The sequence below is a fragment of the Astyanax mexicanus genome, chromosome 9 (assembly GCF_023375975.1).
Source record: "Astyanax mexicanus isolate ESR-SI-001 chromosome 9, AstMex3_surface, whole genome shotgun sequence".
Taxonomy (NCBI): domain Eukaryota; kingdom Metazoa; phylum Chordata; class Actinopteri; order Characiformes; family Acestrorhamphidae; genus Astyanax; species Astyanax mexicanus.
The window spans coordinates 20382252-20400676 of record NC_064416.1 but is presented as its reverse complement, the minus strand read 5'-3'; the positions used below and the strand labels follow the sequence as shown (position 1 = coordinate 20400676).

The 18425-nt window shown below is 38.2% G+C and overlaps 3 protein-coding genes across 3 annotated transcripts; 2 read left to right on the top strand and 1 right to left on the bottom strand.

Moving 5' to 3' along the window:
• Nucleotides 1-467: 467 nt before the first annotated feature.
• pdf (peptide deformylase, mitochondrial) lies at nucleotides 468-1687 on the top strand. Its single transcript, XM_007250520.4, has 3 exons — nucleotides 468-580; nucleotides 771-1396; nucleotides 1489-1687. The coding sequence occupies exons 2-3, from the start codon at nucleotides 802-804 to the stop codon at nucleotides 1644-1646; spliced, it is 753 nt and encodes a 250-aa protein (XP_007250582.1). The 5' UTR covers nucleotides 468-580; nucleotides 771-801; the 3' UTR covers nucleotides 1647-1687.
• A 479-nt stretch (nucleotides 1688-2166) lies between these two features.
• Nucleotides 2167-6611, bottom strand: spata2l (spermatogenesis associated 2-like). The gene is made up of 3 exons (XM_007250519.4): nucleotides 6477-6611; nucleotides 4835-5174; nucleotides 2167-4271 (listed from the first exon to the last, which is right to left on the bottom strand). Exons 2-3 carry the CDS (start codon nucleotides 5171-5173, stop codon nucleotides 2787-2789), a joined length of 1824 nt encoding a protein of 607 aa, XP_007250581.3. The 5' UTR covers nucleotide 5174; nucleotides 6477-6611; the 3' UTR covers nucleotides 2167-2786.
• Nucleotides 6612-8767: 2156 nt separating this feature from the next.
• Nucleotides 8768-14092, top strand: si:dkey-238o13.4 (SDR family oxidoreductase). Its single transcript, XM_007250518.3, has 6 exons — nucleotides 8768-8934; nucleotides 9766-9873; nucleotides 9965-10104; nucleotides 11318-11414; nucleotides 12053-12177; nucleotides 12291-14092. The coding sequence occupies exons 1-6, from the start codon at nucleotides 8850-8852 to the stop codon at nucleotides 12465-12467; spliced, it is 732 nt and encodes a 243-aa protein (XP_007250580.1). The 5' UTR covers nucleotides 8768-8849; the 3' UTR covers nucleotides 12468-14092.
• The last annotated feature ends 4333 nt before the right edge of the window (nucleotides 14093-18425 follow it).

The window sequence follows — 18425 nt, the reverse complement described above, 5'->3', positions numbered from 1 at the left end:
TATGACTGGAGTGAGCTATTACATGAATACATATGTATACACAAAATACATCTGTGTATAAATTAAGAAATGTTTATGTTAAATAATAATAACGTTAAATAATCCATATGTCTATAGTTTAATAAAATATTTTTATATATATTTCTAAGTAAATAGAACATAAAAAACTATGATTTGGGCAAGGATTGTGAATTAAAGTTTGAACTTAAATAAGCAAACAAGCGTTTAAAGTCCGTATATGTCCTTAAAAACTGTCTCTTGAATAAATGTATAAATCTAATTTATTTTTTACGCCTTCTGTTTTGGAACAAAGCATGTGAAGACAGAAACTCTAAGTCACCACAATAACCTTTCATAATAATGTACTTAAGAACATAATTTAAAAAGCCAAAAATACCCCCATAAAATCAAATCTACATAAAAATAATGATATACTTATGCAAGTGCTATGCAAAATATAATGTGTGTGCTGTTTATTACAGAGATGTTCACAAGTATGTGAACTTTTATTTTGAAAAATCATGTTCCGGATCCCATGAACATGCTAGACCTTGTGAGGGGCGAGTAGGGAATCGTGAAGGTAAGTAGTAGGTTTTGATCGGTTTAAGTACTGCTGAAATTTCAGTGGTCAGACACTGTGTATGAAACAGCACAGCCACGGTTTTGTGCTCTGGTGCGATGCAGGGTTATAGAGGTAGATGTTGCACACCAGCATTGTTCTGTAGTTATTTGTTAATGATAAAAGCTTGCTTGCATTTTTTTATTCACAGGTGAAACAGAGCTGCACTCCTGACCACTGAGATGCTGGTCATAAACAGACATTTGAGGACATTGCTGCCCTGTGTCTTGAGATTTCAGGCAGCAACCAATGATGTTATGATCTTCCCCAGGACTTCCTCCCCATGTCCACTAACATGCCCTGCACTTGTACGCAGACACACCACGAACGAAAAAGCGCGCTCATACCTTCAGTACCTCAAAAGAAAAGTCATAGCCCCACCAAAACCTCCATACAGCCACGTGTGTCAGGTGGGCGACCCTGTGCTGCGCTCCAAGGCTGCAGCAGTGGAGCCCAGCGCTATTGGAGGAGCAGAGGTGCAGCAAGTGATTAAAACCTTGGTGAAGGTCATGCGCAGGCTGGAGTGTGTGGGACTTAGTGCACCCCAGATTGGTGTACCTCTCCAGATCATAGCTCTGGAGTATCCAGAGAAGATGCTGGAGGACAGCCTACCTGCTTCCATCAAGGCCCGTGGCCTGGTCCCAGTTCCCTTAAAGATATTTATTAATCCACAGCTGCGCATCTTAGATGGAGAGATGGTCACCTTCCAGGAAGGCTGTGAAAGCATATCAGGGTTCTCTGCCTCTGTTCCACGATATATTTCTGTGCAGGTCACAGGTAACAACCTTATAATCTTATAGTCTTATAATGTATAGCTTGTGAAGAGTGTATCTATCGTGATAACCATCTATAAACATTTCTTTCCAAAGGACTAAATGAAAAAGCAGAGTCGGTAACCTGGCAAGCAACTGGATGGCCTGCAAGGATACTGCAGCATGAGATGGATCACCTCGGTGGAGTTCTTTACGTTGACCGCATGGACAGTAAAACTTTCATTAATGTGAACTGGGAACAATACAATGAATAGCAGATCTGCTGATTAAAAGTTGGGAGTACACTTGTCTGGAAGCTGCTTTAAGTGACTTATTTCTGATAAAAATGGTCTATATTCATTTAATCACATAAAATATAAATTACATAATACAGTTGCTTTGTGTAATATTTTGGCTAATTTATACAACATTTAACAGAACTTTTAAGAACTATTAATGGTTACATGTGTAAAAAGCCAATGGTTAATGGTATAAATACGATATTGGCTATTTTGAGGACATCCAGTTATATGTTTTGTATACTGTATTTTTTTGTTAAACCTTTATAGCAATGTAAGGCTGTCCGGTAAATGAACTAGTTTCCTGCAAGTGTTAAAAAAACATGTGATAGTGGTTCAACTAGTTTTAAACTGGTCTTAAAACACTCAGCAGTAAATGATGAAAGTAAGATGTGTTAGTATTTGCAATCTACCTGCCTAGAACTTGGTGAAGAAAAAAAGCAAATACTTCTGAACTGTAAATTCTAATGGGTTATCACACACGACAAACATAATATTCCATATCACCTATTTTATTTATTTTAATATTTTTAGTAGCAGCAACAGTTGTGCATTAACCAAAGAGCAGACACCTCATTTTGCAAAAAAGGGTGAAAACAAAATATTATAAAAAGAAAAAAAAAAAGCAATCTGGACAACATTTATATAGGCACTTATATATATGGGCTTATTAAAGAAAAGAAAATCTGTTGACTGTGTGTCAGTAGTCTGATGTCACAACATTCACAACTCGTATAACACAATAGACATCAATGGTAATTTTGTGCTCTTGTTATTCAGTTTTCTATTTGTAGTGATGTTTTTTTTAATAATTATTTGGCAGTAGCAATAGAGTACAAATAATAGGTGTTTTAAATATGACAAAGTGCATTTAATCAGATCATTGGTGTCATGCAAAACCCTTGTACTTACAAAACAGCAACATTACAGGAGACAAAAAATCCTTAACCTTCAATTGAAGTTAATATAAAAAGCATTATATTGGTCCCTTAATCGTGTAATTTTGGCACAAAATGAAAACAACTGCCAGATTAAAAAATGAAACATGGCAAAAAATAGAGATCCAATGTTTTGACGTGACAGCAAAGAAAGTAAACTATAACTGTAACAACATATTTAAACAGCGGAGTGTTCAAATGGCATACCACACTTGCATTCCAAGGGATTCTTAAACCAACATTTTTTGCAATACTGGGCACAGCAGTACTTGCACAGTGTGTGAATTTTATGATATGAACATACAGCGCAAAATGCTTTTAGCCTCTCCATTTCATGTTTTCCCGAGCACTGCATATCACAGGAAATGGAGTGGAAGACTCTGCAAGTAACGCAAACAAAGATGGGCGGTTCTGAGGTACAGCACTCGTGGAAAGTTATGGGCCTAGAAGGTGTGCGCACTTCTTCTTTGCTCACTACCTCCAAATATCCCATCGAATGACCAGATTCTCTGCACCTCTCTACTTCCTTGCACAGGCAGTCATGCACTTTCTCACAGGTATGGCACACTATGTGAGGTTGATCTTCTGCCCTGAGGCATGTGTGCCTCCGTGGTGGGGCAGCCCCATCCCTCTCTTCCTGAGGTGGCTGTACTTTTCCTGTTTTTTGAAGGGTATGTTCCATAAGTTGACAGTACCTCAGACCATCACACTGAAAATCATGGATATTTTGGCAGTTGTGGCACACAAGGAAGACATCAGAGGTGGAACTCTGCATACAGCTATGCATCTTCAGGTTACCTTTGGGGGCTTTTTCCCAGTTTTGTGTGGGTTGTGGTTGCACATCCATTCCGTGTTGCTGTACCTTCCTTAAATCATGCCCTTGTTCACTGCATCTGTTCAACCACTGACATTCCAAGTTATGAATTTGCTTACATTGGACACAATAATAGGCATAATTGTCATACGACTCAAAGCACCTGCATATCTGTGGATCCACTTTTGAAACCTTGACCTGTGCACCACCTGTTAGTGTGGGAACTTGCTTTTCATTGTCATTCTCAGTTTTCAGTGGCTTTGGACTCAACTCTGTCTTCTGCGGAGGACTAATCTGGCAAGTCATCTTTGAGACACAGACAGGCTGTGTCTTACTAGTGTTTTCATCAATCTCTTTCTTTGACTGAGTAGTAGCCCTGAGTGACAGTGGTGTCCCTTTGGGTGGAGTGTAATGACTGTTGGGTGGTGCAGTCATGTGATTAGTCTTCGGCCATTCTCCAGGATCCTGATGGTCATCTGTGTATAAATCGAGCTCTGCGGAGGTATCATGCTCCGAGCTCTGTGGAGCAAGCTGCAGCTTTCTCTTTGCACTCTCCAGTGCAACTTGCAGGCTGTGGCCAAGCTTTCTTTCCCGAATGAGTTGTAGTTCCCATTTCACACCACTACCCAAAGGAACCACAGTGCCGAGCAGCTGACACTCCATGCGAGCAGTGAAGAAAGCACAAGCCAGCTGAAGAAGAGAGTCTGCGTGAACTGGTTTAGAACTTAGCCTCAGCTCCTCCTCTTCAGTGGTGTCTGCAGGCTGGTATCCTAATAATCTGAAGAGTTCTTCAGCTTGCTGTAATGTCAGAGCAGGTTTGACATAGTGGGTGAACATACCTGAAAACATCTGAAGAGAAGGAAATAAGTTACTTTGTGTAATGCAGTTAAATTATGTGCAGACTTAAATATAACAGATACGAAATATTTAAAATAACACTTTGACTTAGTAGTAAAAATAGAGGTTTAATGCCAAGACAGCTCATAGGTTATTTTCCTGGCAGGATTAGTTATTGTTGTGAAACTTGAAAAGATTACCAACTTAAAGCCCTTCTCCGTTTACCCCCAGCATTCGGAAATATAGCCAATGCTCCCAAAAGGCTTACAATGCTATCTTTAGGGGAATTGCAAAGAAATCATTGTTTTTACACCATTATCAAGCTCAAAGTAGCTCTACACTTCAATGGTGGAATTCCAAGAGCCCTGACGTTTAAAACTGAAAACTCTGAAAGTGAAGTGTGGAGCTACTTTGAGCTTGTTAATGATGCACTGTCACTTCTTGTTATTAAACACCTGACACAAACATGATAAGAATCTGATTTAAGAACAACAACTAAAATGTAGTCAGAAGACTTGCTTTTCTATCACATTTTCACTTTCACATCCTCAGATAAAGCCAAAAAATACACATACCTTCACCACCCTATACTCCTTACGCCATGGACACATATAGAGGTTCAGGGCTGCAAGTTCAAGCACTTCAAATGCCTTAGCAAGCCTTTCCAGTCCTGTCTGCCGTGATGTGTTGGGCAACGCTTGGAGGGAGGCTTCCATCACTGACAGTGGGTCTAACCCAAGTGAGGAGTGGATGTCATGGGCAGGCCCTTTGGCAAGAAGACCCTCCACTTCTTTATACAATGCTTCATCTCTGCACACCAGGTTCCAGTTGCCTTGTTGAATTCTTTGTTGAAGGCTGGCCTCATACAGCTCTAGAAGACCACCTTTATTTCTAGCCCTAACTGCAGCACTCATCCTGAAAACACATAGGATACATGATTTTAATTGATAGCTCTTTATATAAAGCAGGGTAAAATACAGGGGAATGGTTGTTAGCTCTGATGAAAATGAATCTAAAATTACTGACTCTGTCAAAGCTGTTGCCAGACTCTTAACCAGAACAAAGAACAGAGAGCTTATTACTCCAGCTACTCTAGCTACACTGCACTGGCTCCCTGAATGTTTTAGAATTTATTCTAATTTTTATTTGTATGTCAGGCTTTACATCGTTTAGAACCATCTTACATTGCTGAGTCTTTATGCCTCCAAACTGTGGAACATTTACCAAATAAGTATTAGAGAAGCAAATTCAGTGTACAATTTAAATGAAACTTAAAACATTCCTTTATAGTCAAGCTTATAGTTAACTGAACACTGTACTGTACATCATTTTGTTAATTTAATTAAATTTTATTGCATTTTTACTCATTTTACTGTTATTAACTAATTCTCCAGATTACTTCCATTTATGACTCCTTTATTTTCTTTATTTTATGAGTTTACCTTCTCTAATCCTTGAATTGAGTGATCTGCTTTTGACCTTGTATCTTTAAATTTTTTGTTTTGTTTTGTACACTCCAGAGTAAACATAAAGGTTGACTGATTTATTAATTTAATTTTTTTTATGATTTGTGTTAAATTGCTGGATTTTGTATGTGCATTCTCTGTTTTACTTTCATTTACTTTAATTTTAACTCTGCACTGTAAAGCACGTTAAATGTAATAATATATAAATATATGACTACACAAATAAAGTGCATTACTATTATTATTAGTAGTAGTAGTAGCAGTAGTAGTAGTAGTAGTAGTGTTGTTAAAGCTGTAAACGCAGAAATTCAGCGTTAGTTTACAGTAAAAACACTGAAGTGAAAAGTCTCTGGGTTTGTCCAGTAGAGATTAAGGTTGGGTTCTCTGACAGACTGAAGTGAAAACGAAAGTCCTTGGTTATACTAAACAGGACGAACACAAGTTTAATAACCTGTTAGCCAACTAAAATACACCTTTTATAGCCAACTCACAACACAACAGCCCATAAATCCGTCCAATAAACCACTATTTAAGTTAGTTTACAGTCAGCTATTCAGCTAGGTTAGCTGTGCTGCTATTTGACTGGCTAATCCAGGCTGTTAGCTAAAAGTACAGGTTAGCTAAGATTAGCTTAACTCTCTGATCGATCTGAAGATTTAAGGAGTAAGAACAGAGATTAAATCGTGTCCCTCAGAGTCAGAGGGTACACAGCGCCTCTATAAGATAGAAATAAAGTGTGAAATGAACTCGCCTGGTCAGCAGACTCCCAGTAAACTGAACTGAAATCAGGAAAAAACTTTTTGGACGCAGCTTCCGCAGCGGACGTCAAACAAGCGGGACGGAGCGTAAAGAGCCGGGGGTGAAACAGCGCCCCCCTCCGACCACACACAGCCTGTGCAGCTCAAACCCGCCCTGAGGGAAACAGAGGCTCTACATTAAAACACACACGAGTATAAAATCATAACATAAAGTTTTATAATAACGTTAAAGGCGGCGTAGAGTTCTGTGCACGCTCCTTGTACTGAACAAAAATGGTCTAAACCTCCATTAAACCAACATTTTCTGTAGGCAAATTGTACACTATATATACAGTACCAGACAAAAGTTAAGACGCTCCTTGTACTGAACAAAAATGGTCTAAACCTCCATTAAACCAACGTTTTCTGTAGGCAAATTGTACACTATATATACAGTACCAGACAAAAGTTAAGACACACCTTAAATTCAGTGTTGTTTCATAATTTAAAAATTATTTTACATTAATACTAACACATTTTAGATCAAAGTAGGCAATTCTTGCTTGGATGACAGCTTGCACATCTTGGCTGGATTTTCTTAGTTAGCTTTATAAGGTAAAGTCACCTGTAATGGCTTGTTAAGAGTTAATTTATTGAATTTCTTGACTCTTAATGTGTTTGAGAGCCTCAATTAAGTTGTGAATAGGTAGAGTTGGTATACAGTGAATGGCCATATTTGAGTAATGTTCTAATCCATATTATGGCAAAAACTACTCAACTAAATAAAGAAAAAAATCAAGATAAGTCAATCTGTAAAGTTTCAAGAACTTTGAAAGTATCCTCAAGTGCAGTCGCAAAGACAGTCAAAAATGTTATGACAAAACTGGATTTAATCAGGATCATCCCAGGAAAGAAAGACCAAGAGTTAACTCTGTTGCACAATATAAGAAGAAGAAAGAAGAAAGAAGTGTAATTAATTGTGATTCATCGCATAATATTGTTGTGATTAATCTGATTTATCAGGAAATTGAAACACATGCAAATAGGGACTATGGCCAGGTTCAAATAAAGTAAAAAGTGAAAAATGCATTACCACTGTGTCTCACTCACTTTTGTTTGCCTCACTGTACACTATATGGGAAAACACACCACTTAATGAATTTCAGTGTTCCATTCAGTTTAACTCTATGTTAATGCCTATGGTTTTAGAAAGGGGTGTCATAAAGATATCCATTCAGTGTTCATGCAGTGTCCAGGTAGAGTATCTGTAGTACTTTACAAGTGTATCTCAAAAAATAATATAAAAATAATATGATTGCATTAATTCAGTTTAAAATGTGAAACTTATATATTATATAAATGTATTACACACATTGTAATCTATTTTAAGCATTTATTTCTTTGATTGTTGATGATTATGGCTTACAGCCAATGAAAACCCAAAAATCAGTTTCTCAGAAAATTTGAATATTATATAAGATCAGTTGGTACTTTTGACAGTGTGGGCAGTGTGCCAAGTCCTGCTAGAAAATTAAACAAAAAACATGAAGTGCTGTAAGATTTTGTGGGAAAACACTGCACTGACTTTGGACTTGATATAACACAGTGAATCAACACCAGCAGATGACATGTCTCTCCAAAACATCACTGATTGTGGAAACTTCACTCTAGACCTCAAGCAGCTTGAACTGTGTGCCTTCCTACTTCCTAGACACTGATTTATGGGTTGTCATTAGCTGTAAGCCATAATCATTAACAATATAATAAATAAATGCTTATGATAGATCACTCTGAGTAGTGCATCTATATAATATATGAGTTTCACAATTACTGAAATAATGTAACTTTTCAATAATATTATATATATATTTTGGGATGCACTAGAATATAGCCTACTTGCTTTCATCCTCTTACATCCATGGAGTGTACACAGTGACATTCCATAAGAGGGCGCCAAAAACACAGAATAGAGGTATTTGAGCTTCTCATGCTCCAAAAAGTATTTATTTATTTATTTATTTATTTATTTATTTATTTATTTATTAGTGATTTTATGCATGGAATAAATGTAAATGGGTAACAGGTCCAAAATTAGAACACAGCTTTTGTTCAGCATTGCATCATAAATGTTTTCTCGTGTTCTTTATGTAGAGATTCCTTATCTCCCTGTGTTTGGGTCAAATTTGAAAGGGGAGTAAAATGTTAATGACAAGCATTTCCAGCCCTCTGTAAAAGGCGTGGCTACAGTGACAGTGACAGATGGGCGGACCTGTGCTCCCTGAGACCAGTTTAAAGGTCCCCCATCAGCTCAGAATGAACACTTCATCTCATTTCATTCAAAAACTCACTGAAGTGTTGTGCTGTGATAGAGCAGTGGGCGTGCTGTGATGGCTAACGGGGACAGGGTGGTTCTTGCTCTTGGAGGGTCTGGAACAGTGGGCTCAGGCCTGGTGAAGGCTTTACTGGACAGAGGTAAGCAGGCAAGGATTATTTCAGAGTGTATATTATGCAATTATAATTCTATTGATGCTTAGAGCAGATTGTTAAAAGTAAAATACTGTTATATACTTGATATGCTCTATTATAGATAAAATTACATGGCATACTATTTTATGTCCTTTTATACATTGTAGTTCAAACCTGCACTTTATCTAAATATAATTGTGTAATGGTTATTAATGATATTACTGATATAAGACAAGTTATTTTTACTTTACATATCTTTAAACATAATATTCTATGATTACTGTTATTATACTGTGATTAGTGTTAATACTATGTCTGCCACGATAATTGCATTATCAATTAATCATGCAGTATATGAACATGACCTTCATCATTTTTTCTTACCCCAATGGCTTTTATGTTTTTTTACACAGCGAATTTGCCAGTGTTAAATCAATACTGTTAGTGTTAAATGAACCCTGTACATGTTGATTTAACACATACAAATATCAAATATGCTGTGTAGCAAGTACAGTCCATTAACATAAATAAGATAATATGTAATCTTTGTTTAAATACAATGAATTTAATCTAGTTTAAGTGTAAAAAACAATATTTCTATTCCAGTGTCTGAAAAGTTTTAACAATATATAAAGGTAATTTGTCTTTAAAAGGGTGTAACTGCATTATTATTATATTATATCATCATCATATCAGTAACATTTTAGTAACATTTTATCAGTTTATTGTGATTATTTCTGGGATTTTATATCGTAAAACTATAATATTGATCATGACAGGTCTATTTAACACTGCTAACACAAACATGTGATGTTAACCTAAGTATTTCTGCTGCAGGGTTTAAAGTTGCTGTGATCTCCAGAGACAGCAGCAAGCTAGAGAAGCTCAAAGCATTTGTTTCACCCGCCACCAAAAGCAACCTGACCACACTGGTGGGGAATGTTGGTACGTCCATTTCATTACCTTTCGTTTCTTACTGTGCTTGTTGTAATTTAAATCTGTTTAAGTTGCATTGTATATGTGTGTTTGTCCGCAGGCTCAGAGGAGGGAGCAGAGGAGGTGAAGCAGGCCCTGCTGCGCTCTGTGGGCAAGATTACAGATGTGGTGTCCTCACTGGGCTTCAGCTGGTGGCAGGGAGGACCACCTCACACTCAGTCTGTCAAAGAGCTCCACTGGGTGAGCTGCTGCATGAGCACTCAGCACTCCAGATAGATACACAAGTATATTTTCATTGTCACATACAGGTCTGGAAAAAAATAAGAGACCACTTAAAAATTACGAGTTTCTTTGATTTTACCTAATTGAAAACCTCTGGAATATAATCAAGATGAATACTAATGATCACAAGCCATCAAACCAAGCTGAACTGCTTGAATTTTTCCAGCAGGAGTGGAATAAAGTTATCCAAAAGCAGTGTGTAAGACTGGTGGAGTAGAACATGCCAAGATGCATGAAAACCGTGATTAAAAACCAGGGTTATTCCACCAAATATTGATTTCTAAACTCTTAAAACTTAATGAATATGAACATGTTTTCTTTGCATTATTTGTGGTCTGAAAGTTCTGCATCTTTTTGGTTGAATTTGACCATTTCTCATTTTCTGCAAATAAATGCTCTAAATGATAATATTGTTATTCAGAATTTGGGAGAAATTAGCCATTTTTCACTTATTGACACATTGATTTTGTTTTTACATTGGTTAAGTTTTTTGTGATAAACAGACCTATAGAAATGCTCCATAATGACTTGGAAAAAAATATTTTACATTCATTTCCACTGAGGATTAAGAAGTATTGTTGGAGATACACGTTTTTCCGTGACAGTAAACTCACACAATAGGCCAATATGCAAATCTTGGGCACATCTGTTAAAAAAAAAGCATGTCAGTTTTTTGTTTTTTTTTACAGCCAACAGCAATTAGACAGAATTTTGACTGTTCATTTATCCTAATGTAACATATTGGGACAAATCAACCATTTTACAACAAGTTAAAACAAATGATGGCACTTTCAAGTATATGTTTACACATTTTTAAATAGACATTGTGCCCTGCACAAGGTGTGCAGACCTTAATTATACATTCTAGAAAATTATTATACACATCTTAATATACTTTGTCATAATCTGTCTTCATGTTAATAGACAATTCCTTTAATTCCCAACCATCTGTGTAAAGACAGCAATTACATGTGCATATGTGAGCAGGTATTTTTGCTTTGCGCAGGGAGAGCTAAAGAGCACTGGCAACTGGCCAAACCTGGGTATTGAACCCACAACCCTGTTATCAAGAACCGGGTGCTCTAACTACAGAGCCACGACTGCAGCGTGTGTATTATTACACTGTGTATATTTCGCTCTATTGACACTTTTCCTGCTCACTGTTCTCCAGGTTATTGAGACCTTGCTGTTCAGCACTTTTGTGTCCTGGAAAGCTTTCTTCCCTCTGGTGAGAGACGACCCCAACAGCACCTACACATTCATTACAGGTGGGTCACATCAGATATATGTCAGTGGATAGAAGTGGAGTACCTCTTCTCTCTGTTGTGCTCATCTCCTTTAATTTAGTGGAGGCTTTCTATTTTTCTATTATTGAGCATTGTTGTGAGGATTTGATTGTATTCATCCCAAAAGTATTAGAGACTTTTGCTGTATCACAGCTGTATGCTGGGAGAGTCTTATAGCCCTAAAAAAATATGCCTGGTATTAGACATGGGTCCATCATGGGTGGGGTTACTGACTTAGGGTACACAGAGAATGGAAAAACCCTATTATAGAGCCTTAAAAGGCCTTTAGGGCAAAATAATATACAAAGTAAGTAGGCAGGATCTAAATGTTTTATATCACTTTGCCTTAATTTGTGAATAACATAATTAAATACTGCAACAAAGAGAAAATAGAAAGTATGTTGTAAAATTGTCCTACTGGGGGAGGAGGTTGTGTTAATGCAGATCTAATCAGACTTTATTCAACAATTTTAGCCTAAGAGACACATTTTGGGCATCCCTGTTTTAGAACATTGTTTTACAAAAAAGCTTTTAACTTTAATTCAAAATTTCAAAAAGATTTATTGGACTACATACATTTATTGACTTAATAAAACTGAAGCAAGCTGTCTGTCCTGCAGGTGGTGCTGGGGAGAAGCTGCTGATGCCAGGCACAGGCTTCTTGACTGTAGGTGCAGCCAGCACGCTTGCATTCTGCCAGGTTCTGAGAGAAGAGTACCCAGAGGTGCCCTGCAAACTAAACCAGGTCTGTTTTACAGTGTCTCAGAGCTTTAATAACTGAGCCTCCAATCTCAATACGCGTTTCTATCCATGTCTCACCGAAAGAGCCCATCTGAAACTTCATCTGTGTCCCCACAGGTGAAGATCAACACAGGCGTGGCCTCTCCAGAGCGTATGGCACCAGGGTTCCTAAATCACGTGGATTTAGGGGAGGCTGTGGCAACCCTGCTGGAGAGGAGAAACACGTCTCACAAAGTGTTCACCATCAACTCCCCGGCTGACCTAAAAACTGTCACCCTGGAGGGCAACCTGTAGGCCAACTTCACCACCAGTACAATGCCATAAAGCCCCCTTCAGACTCTTGGATCTATAGCACAGATTTATAATCTGCATCCACTTTAGCTTCTGTGTGTATGTGTTGTTTTGTGAAGAGAACACACTTTTTGAGCTGCATTTCTGATTATTATTTTGATGCGTTTCCACTGGTTTTAGATTAGATTAATATATATGAAATTATTTTAAACATGAAGATGTCAAAAAGGGTATTTGAATCGATGCCATAGAAGAACCACTTATAGTTCTCTAAAGAAATATTCGATAGATGGTGACTTTTGGATTGTTTTCACACCTATAGTTTGTTTGCTCTTGTCCAAATTTTACCAGCAAATTTTGAGTGTTTCCCTTTGGTTTAAATTAGTTTCTGACAAGCATAAATCCAAATTCACTAAAAATGCATCAGCAAACTATGTAAGAAGTTAAACGTTTTTTTCTGATGATTGGCCAGACCTGTGTGGGATAGGGGTAAAAAGTTCAAAAGTAAAAAGTTAATACAGGAAAAAGATCCTGTGTTCTGGGCTAGTGTAAATCTTTGTGAAGTACACTAGCTGTAGCATGCCAGGTTAAACTTTACTTTACTTTACTGAAAACAGCAGTTTTACACAGTTTAATCTGGTATGGTGTCCAGATAATACCAACAGACACAAACAAGTGCCAAATGTCATCACTGCCTTTGGGCCACGCTATTTTGCACTGAATTATATACTAGTTCAGATAGCTTCTTCCTGTATTTACTTTCTTGACAAAATATCAATATTACAATGTGTCAAATTGTTTTCATTTGCGATGCATTATCAATATATGGTGTAAAATATTCAAATTCTAATCTCCATAAGATTCACCCCATTTTAGGATTCTTGGGTTTTCCTTGAAAGCAAACCAAACCAATGGATTAAAGCTCAAAATATGCAAACATGTTGACTGATTAGAACCAGAGCAAACCATATGTAGGCATGAACAGTTAAAGGTCTTAAATGTTCTTAGAATCAGAGGAACCCTTCAGGAGCCTTTATTTCTTGGAGTGTAACATGTAGGATGAATGCGGGGGCATGTAGGGTGTGCCTGAGTGCAGGTGCACTGGGTCTGGGAAAGAAAAAGAGCAGCCTCAAGAACAGATTTAAGGGTGAGAGATTATGAGATACAGAATGAAACAAAGAGAGTGTGGGTGAGAAAGTGGAAGAGAGGCATGCATGGGAACAGGGGAATGAAAGAAAAAAAATTCTTGGACCATACTCCAGCATTCAGCCATGCCTGTGGGTTGTTGGGAGAGAGGTAGGAAGGGAGGAGGGCTCCAGGCGGCTGCTTTGAGTCCCCCTAGCGTGACTCCCTGCCCTGTTCACAAACATCCCTCGTTTCTCTTCGCTCCCACTCCTGCTTATCTGGCTCCAATTATCCCAGGCCACACTGCCCAAAAATAAACAGCTCTGAGAGAGAGAGAGAGAGAGAGAGAGGCTGGGAGGTCCAGCTATGGCCTGGCATAGGTGATGAGGATAAGGTCACTGAGGGTATCGCTTTCTGTTTGTTTATTGTCGTTGTCTCATTTGCATTTCTGCTTTAGCAACATGAATGTATATTTGTCATGCCAATAAAGACATTTGAATTCATAGGCGTGACTGGTTATTGGTGAAAGAGGTCAGAGAGAGGGAGGGATGCATAGATGGAGGGAGGAGGAGGGTAGGGGCCTGTCAGGAATGCTTATAGTTTTGGGACTACACGTGGCCCAATTGTTCAAAATTTTAATGAACCGTTAGAATGAGTTCCACTTCCAGTTTCATAAGAGAGCAAAGCCAAAATTGTTTAAAGCATATTTGTAAGTTTAGGTTTTTGCCTAAGGAAAAAAAGATCATTAGGAAAAAGAAAAAGAAAAAAAAGATTGGATCTATTACAGAAGCAGCAGAGCACTTACTGGCCGTGTACAAAACTGAGACTGATTAACTGTTTGATTACTTGCTGTGTCATAGGTCAACATCTCAGAAAGCTGTGCTTTTATATTATAATTCCTGTAAACTAAATCCTGATGCCTTTGGCACATGCTTGATGCATAAAGACAGCCTTGCTGGCATGATCTGCTGTCACGCTACACTTGCTATTCAAATAAAAAGCTTGTGTATGCTAACATTTGGAAATCTAGCTAGATAAAAAACTAACTGCATAACAGTTTATATTCAGTAAATGCTACCCAATCAATATATCGATCTACTTCCTTAACAAGTTTACCTTTTCAGGCACATTCTCTACTCCACATATATAAATTACTGTTATATAGTGTGATATTTAAGTTACACACTACTAACATATGCACAAGACCATCCTGGATCATCTGATCATCTGAACCAGTCAGGGCCCAAAATATAGCCTAACTGAATCTCTCAAGCCATCACTGCAGCCTCACAAGGACACAATTGTAAATCAGTTGGGCCCAGAACTACAGCCTATCTGGAGATTACATCAGTAATCTAAATGGGCCCCACAGTGTTAACCCAACCGTGGCCAACAGCTGTAGCCTAACTGAGGCTCACAACTGTAAACCAGCTGGGGTCCACAATTACAAACCAACTTACAGCAGGCCTACATGCTAACCGGATCCCAAGACTATAACCAAATTGGGTTCCACAGCTTTAAACTAACAATGTACTACCTGATAAAAAGCCACACACAAGCCCATGGCCACATTAAACCCATGCAGACCAATTAAAACTGCACATGTAAGATGGGTATTTCCTTTCAATAAGAAAATTAAAAACAAATGAAGGTACAGCATCTCAACGTGCCCTCCAACATGCCCCTATCAGGGTGAATTTTTCTGCTCAGATGCGTGACAACTTGTAATCTTTCGATGTCTAACTTTGGATAACGTCAACAGTTTCTGTCTCCATGCTCTAATTTGTCTCCATAAATTGCTTGTTTGTCCGCAGTATTGGAAACAGACCACCATAACAGATCCCACAGATATGCACAGGCTTACTTACCACATGCATTCTGCAGGCCTGTGGGTGTGTTTAGATATGAGGAGGCTGAGTCACCTGAGTCTGATGAACTGGAAACTATGGTTACTGTGTGCCACAGGAGACAGAGGGTGCGACCTCTACTGTACTCCTCTCCTCTGGATCCCATTAAAACCTGGACGTCTTCCTTCACCTCAAGACATAAGAATTTAAATATTGAAGCAGATTTGAAAACAAAGCGTCAGTCTTGGCAGAGCAACACTCCTCTTTTCGTGAGACACTGAAGAGGCCATGCCAAAAGAGCATCGCTGCTTGTCAACTCTAGAAAACATGCACTAAACATGCATAATGAGCTCATTAGGAGGCCAAAACCATACAGACTGCAAAACTGAGAAATATCTTCATTTACCAGATGCAACTGACAGATATATCGAACCTGATCTATCTAATGATGGGATTAGTCTGTATTATGCGCAAAGGAATACTAATAAGTGTGTGGTGTTATTGGAAACTAATAATGGCCTTTGGCTCACTTAATTTCACACTCAACATATCAGTTCATCAGCCAGCCCTGAGGTCACAGAGACAGTGAGCATAGTCACGCTATATGCCTTATGAACATCAAGACATTAAATTACAAAGTGTTCCATGGAAGAGTGATATTTAATATTTATTCTCTCATTAAAACACATTTTATCTGCAATAAAGATTAAATTACCCACAGTTCTGCTTTAAACCAAGTATGGTCTTTGTCTATTTGGAGCAGAAATGTATTTGTGATTTAACCTCTGATCCTGAACCTTCCCTTTCATCAGGCCTGTTTCCACACCCCAGGTTGCCAGGTATGGAAGACAGTAGGCAGCAAACAGTATACTGACGCCATGACATCCTTCTAAAAGCTCAAAGATCAGAAAAACAGAAAGTGAGCCTAAATACACAGACTAAAAGACGGACCTGTTAATTTTGTCCTGGACAGGTAAGCACTGATCTTTAGATAAGGTTATCTTTCGCTTTAGCAAGGTTATGTGTCATAACCGATAGGTAAAATGCTACATGATGTTACTTTAATAAAATTTTAACATGTTTTTATATCAGTGATACTTATATCAGTAATCAGCATTTTTAAAGGAATGTCTCAACAAATTATTAAATGACACTAGTTAAGACATTATTAAACATTACTACATTTTATTTTCTAAGAATGTTATAAATACTGTTAATTAATAATGAATTGAGACATTAAACATTTTGCAAAGATTAATGTACCCTTATTTTAATGCATTACCTAATTCATTTTTGCATACACATCAGAATACAAAAAAGTTATTTTGCCCTGAACCAATTCTTTAATACTTGAGAATGCATAGAGCTTGCTTAAAGAGCTGAGCATACATACATTACTAAAGGGAAGGTGATGCATGAAAGGCATTTTCAAGGTTTTAACAACGCTGATGGGAAGCAGGCAGGAGCTTTGTTTGATTGGCTGCTCACTCCGGGATGGTGTACAGACTGTCCTGTGCTGATAGCCCCTCCACACAGACATGCTCTAGAGCGCTCATGTAGGGAACAAGACTAGTGGACTGGAAGGGATTTAAAAGGACGCTCCTAGACAAAGAATTGGGCTACTGGAGTTATTCAAGTTCTCAACGGGCGAGAGAGGGGCTATTCTGGGACAGAGGTTATCGGCCCAACCTCCTCCTGATTCACAGTGGCATGTTTCCTCCTCTGGCCCGGAAACTTTTGGAACAATCCAGCCATCTGCCCGTCAAGCCTGCTGGCCACCCTCAGTGCATAAATCTCGCCACTCTCTGAAACAGTAAGCTCTAAAAAAGATATACTAAATAAATAATATGGTGATATATGGATCATTCGCAAAAGTTTGGACATCCATCCAACCAAAGTTTCAGAACTTCATAGGACCTAGTTGTTGAGATTGGTTAGACAACACTATCAATTTCTGTAGGACCTGTAAAAAGCATGTTACTGTAGCTCTTCAAGGCATCATCATTGAAGTTTACTGGAGGGTGAACTCTACAGTAACAACATTTCTCTGGCAATTTAAAATAGTCATTTTAGAGGAGGTTTTGTCAGCGGTTTAAACAAAAAGTCTTTGTTAATGGTACATTTTCCATTATTCCTAACTCTAATTTCTTAAATTTCAATTTTTTTTTGCCATCATGCAGACAATCTTCACATCCTCCAAATTTCATGAAACTACAGCAAAAAAAACCCTCAAAGCTACAGCATGTGTAACTGAAAAGTACAGAGAAACACAGTCAGTCTTTTAGCCTAACAGGCACATGCTAGTGGTTGGTTACCTCAGCTTACTAACTTTGAGTGAGCTTTTTCAGTTTATGGCCCTTTGCCCACTCGTGTCACAGGTTCCCTGGGTCCAGACCAGCAAGACTGTGGGGCCAGAACAGCACATACTTTTCTGGATGAGAACCTGTGCTTTTGCACCGTTCGTGAATGGTGGAAAAGCACCCTCAGGACTCTGGCAGCTGATGGCAAGCTGCATGCCTGCAATCATAGTGGCAGCACTTAGCCTGATGAATTTATTGCAGCATAAGTTCTTTAGAATACATCTCAATATTATTATTATTATTTTTTTTAACATTAATCTTTATAATTAATGGACCAGCTTAAAAGTTGATTAGCAAAAGCGATGTTTTCAAGCTGACCAAGCTAGATAACCAGCATGTCTAAGCAAAACTACACTGGTTGACCAGCATGAAAAAAATGAGCAAATGCAATATACAACTGCTCAACAGTGGGTTACCATCAGACTTACCAGTATAGGATATGTTTCTGTCTGGATGACCAGACTATCAACTAACTTAATCATTAAAGACCAACTGTGCAAGAGCTGGATTTTTCAACAGGGCTGAATTAGTTGCTACTTTTTATTGAAAGGTGGAAGTGTTCAGGATCCACAGCAACTCACCCACAAAGTGTCCGGCCATGTAAAGCTACAGTCCAAAGGCTGAGAGGA

Bases quoted from the DNA above. Each gene is read 5' to 3' on its own strand.
- pdf (XM_007250520.4), top strand. From the start codon at position 802: ATGCTGGTCATAAACAGACATTTGAGGACATTGCTGCCCTGTGTCTTG. The intron at 1,397-1,488 runs GTAACAACCTTA...TTCTTTCCAAAG, and splicing joins TATTTCTGTGCAGGTCACAG to GACTAAATGAAAAAGCAGAG.
- spata2l (XM_007250519.4), bottom strand. From the start codon at position 5,173: ATGAGTGCTGCAGTTAGGGCTAGAAATAAAGGTGGTCTTCTAGAGCTG. The intron at 4,272-4,834 runs GTATGTGTATTT...CCTTCTCTTCAG, and splicing joins AGGAGTATAGGGTGGTGAAG to ATGTTTTCAGGTATGTTCAC.
- si:dkey-238o13.4 (XM_007250518.3), top strand. From the start codon at position 8,850: ATGGCTAACGGGGACAGGGTGGTTCTTGCTCTTGGAGGGTCTGGAACA. The intron at 9,874-9,964 runs GTACGTCCATTT...GTTTGTCCGCAG, and splicing joins CACACTGGTGGGGAATGTTG to GCTCAGAGGAGGGAGCAGAG. The intron at 11,415-12,052 runs GTGGGTCACATC...TCTGTCCTGCAG, and splicing joins CACCTACACATTCATTACAG to GTGGTGCTGGGGAGAAGCTG.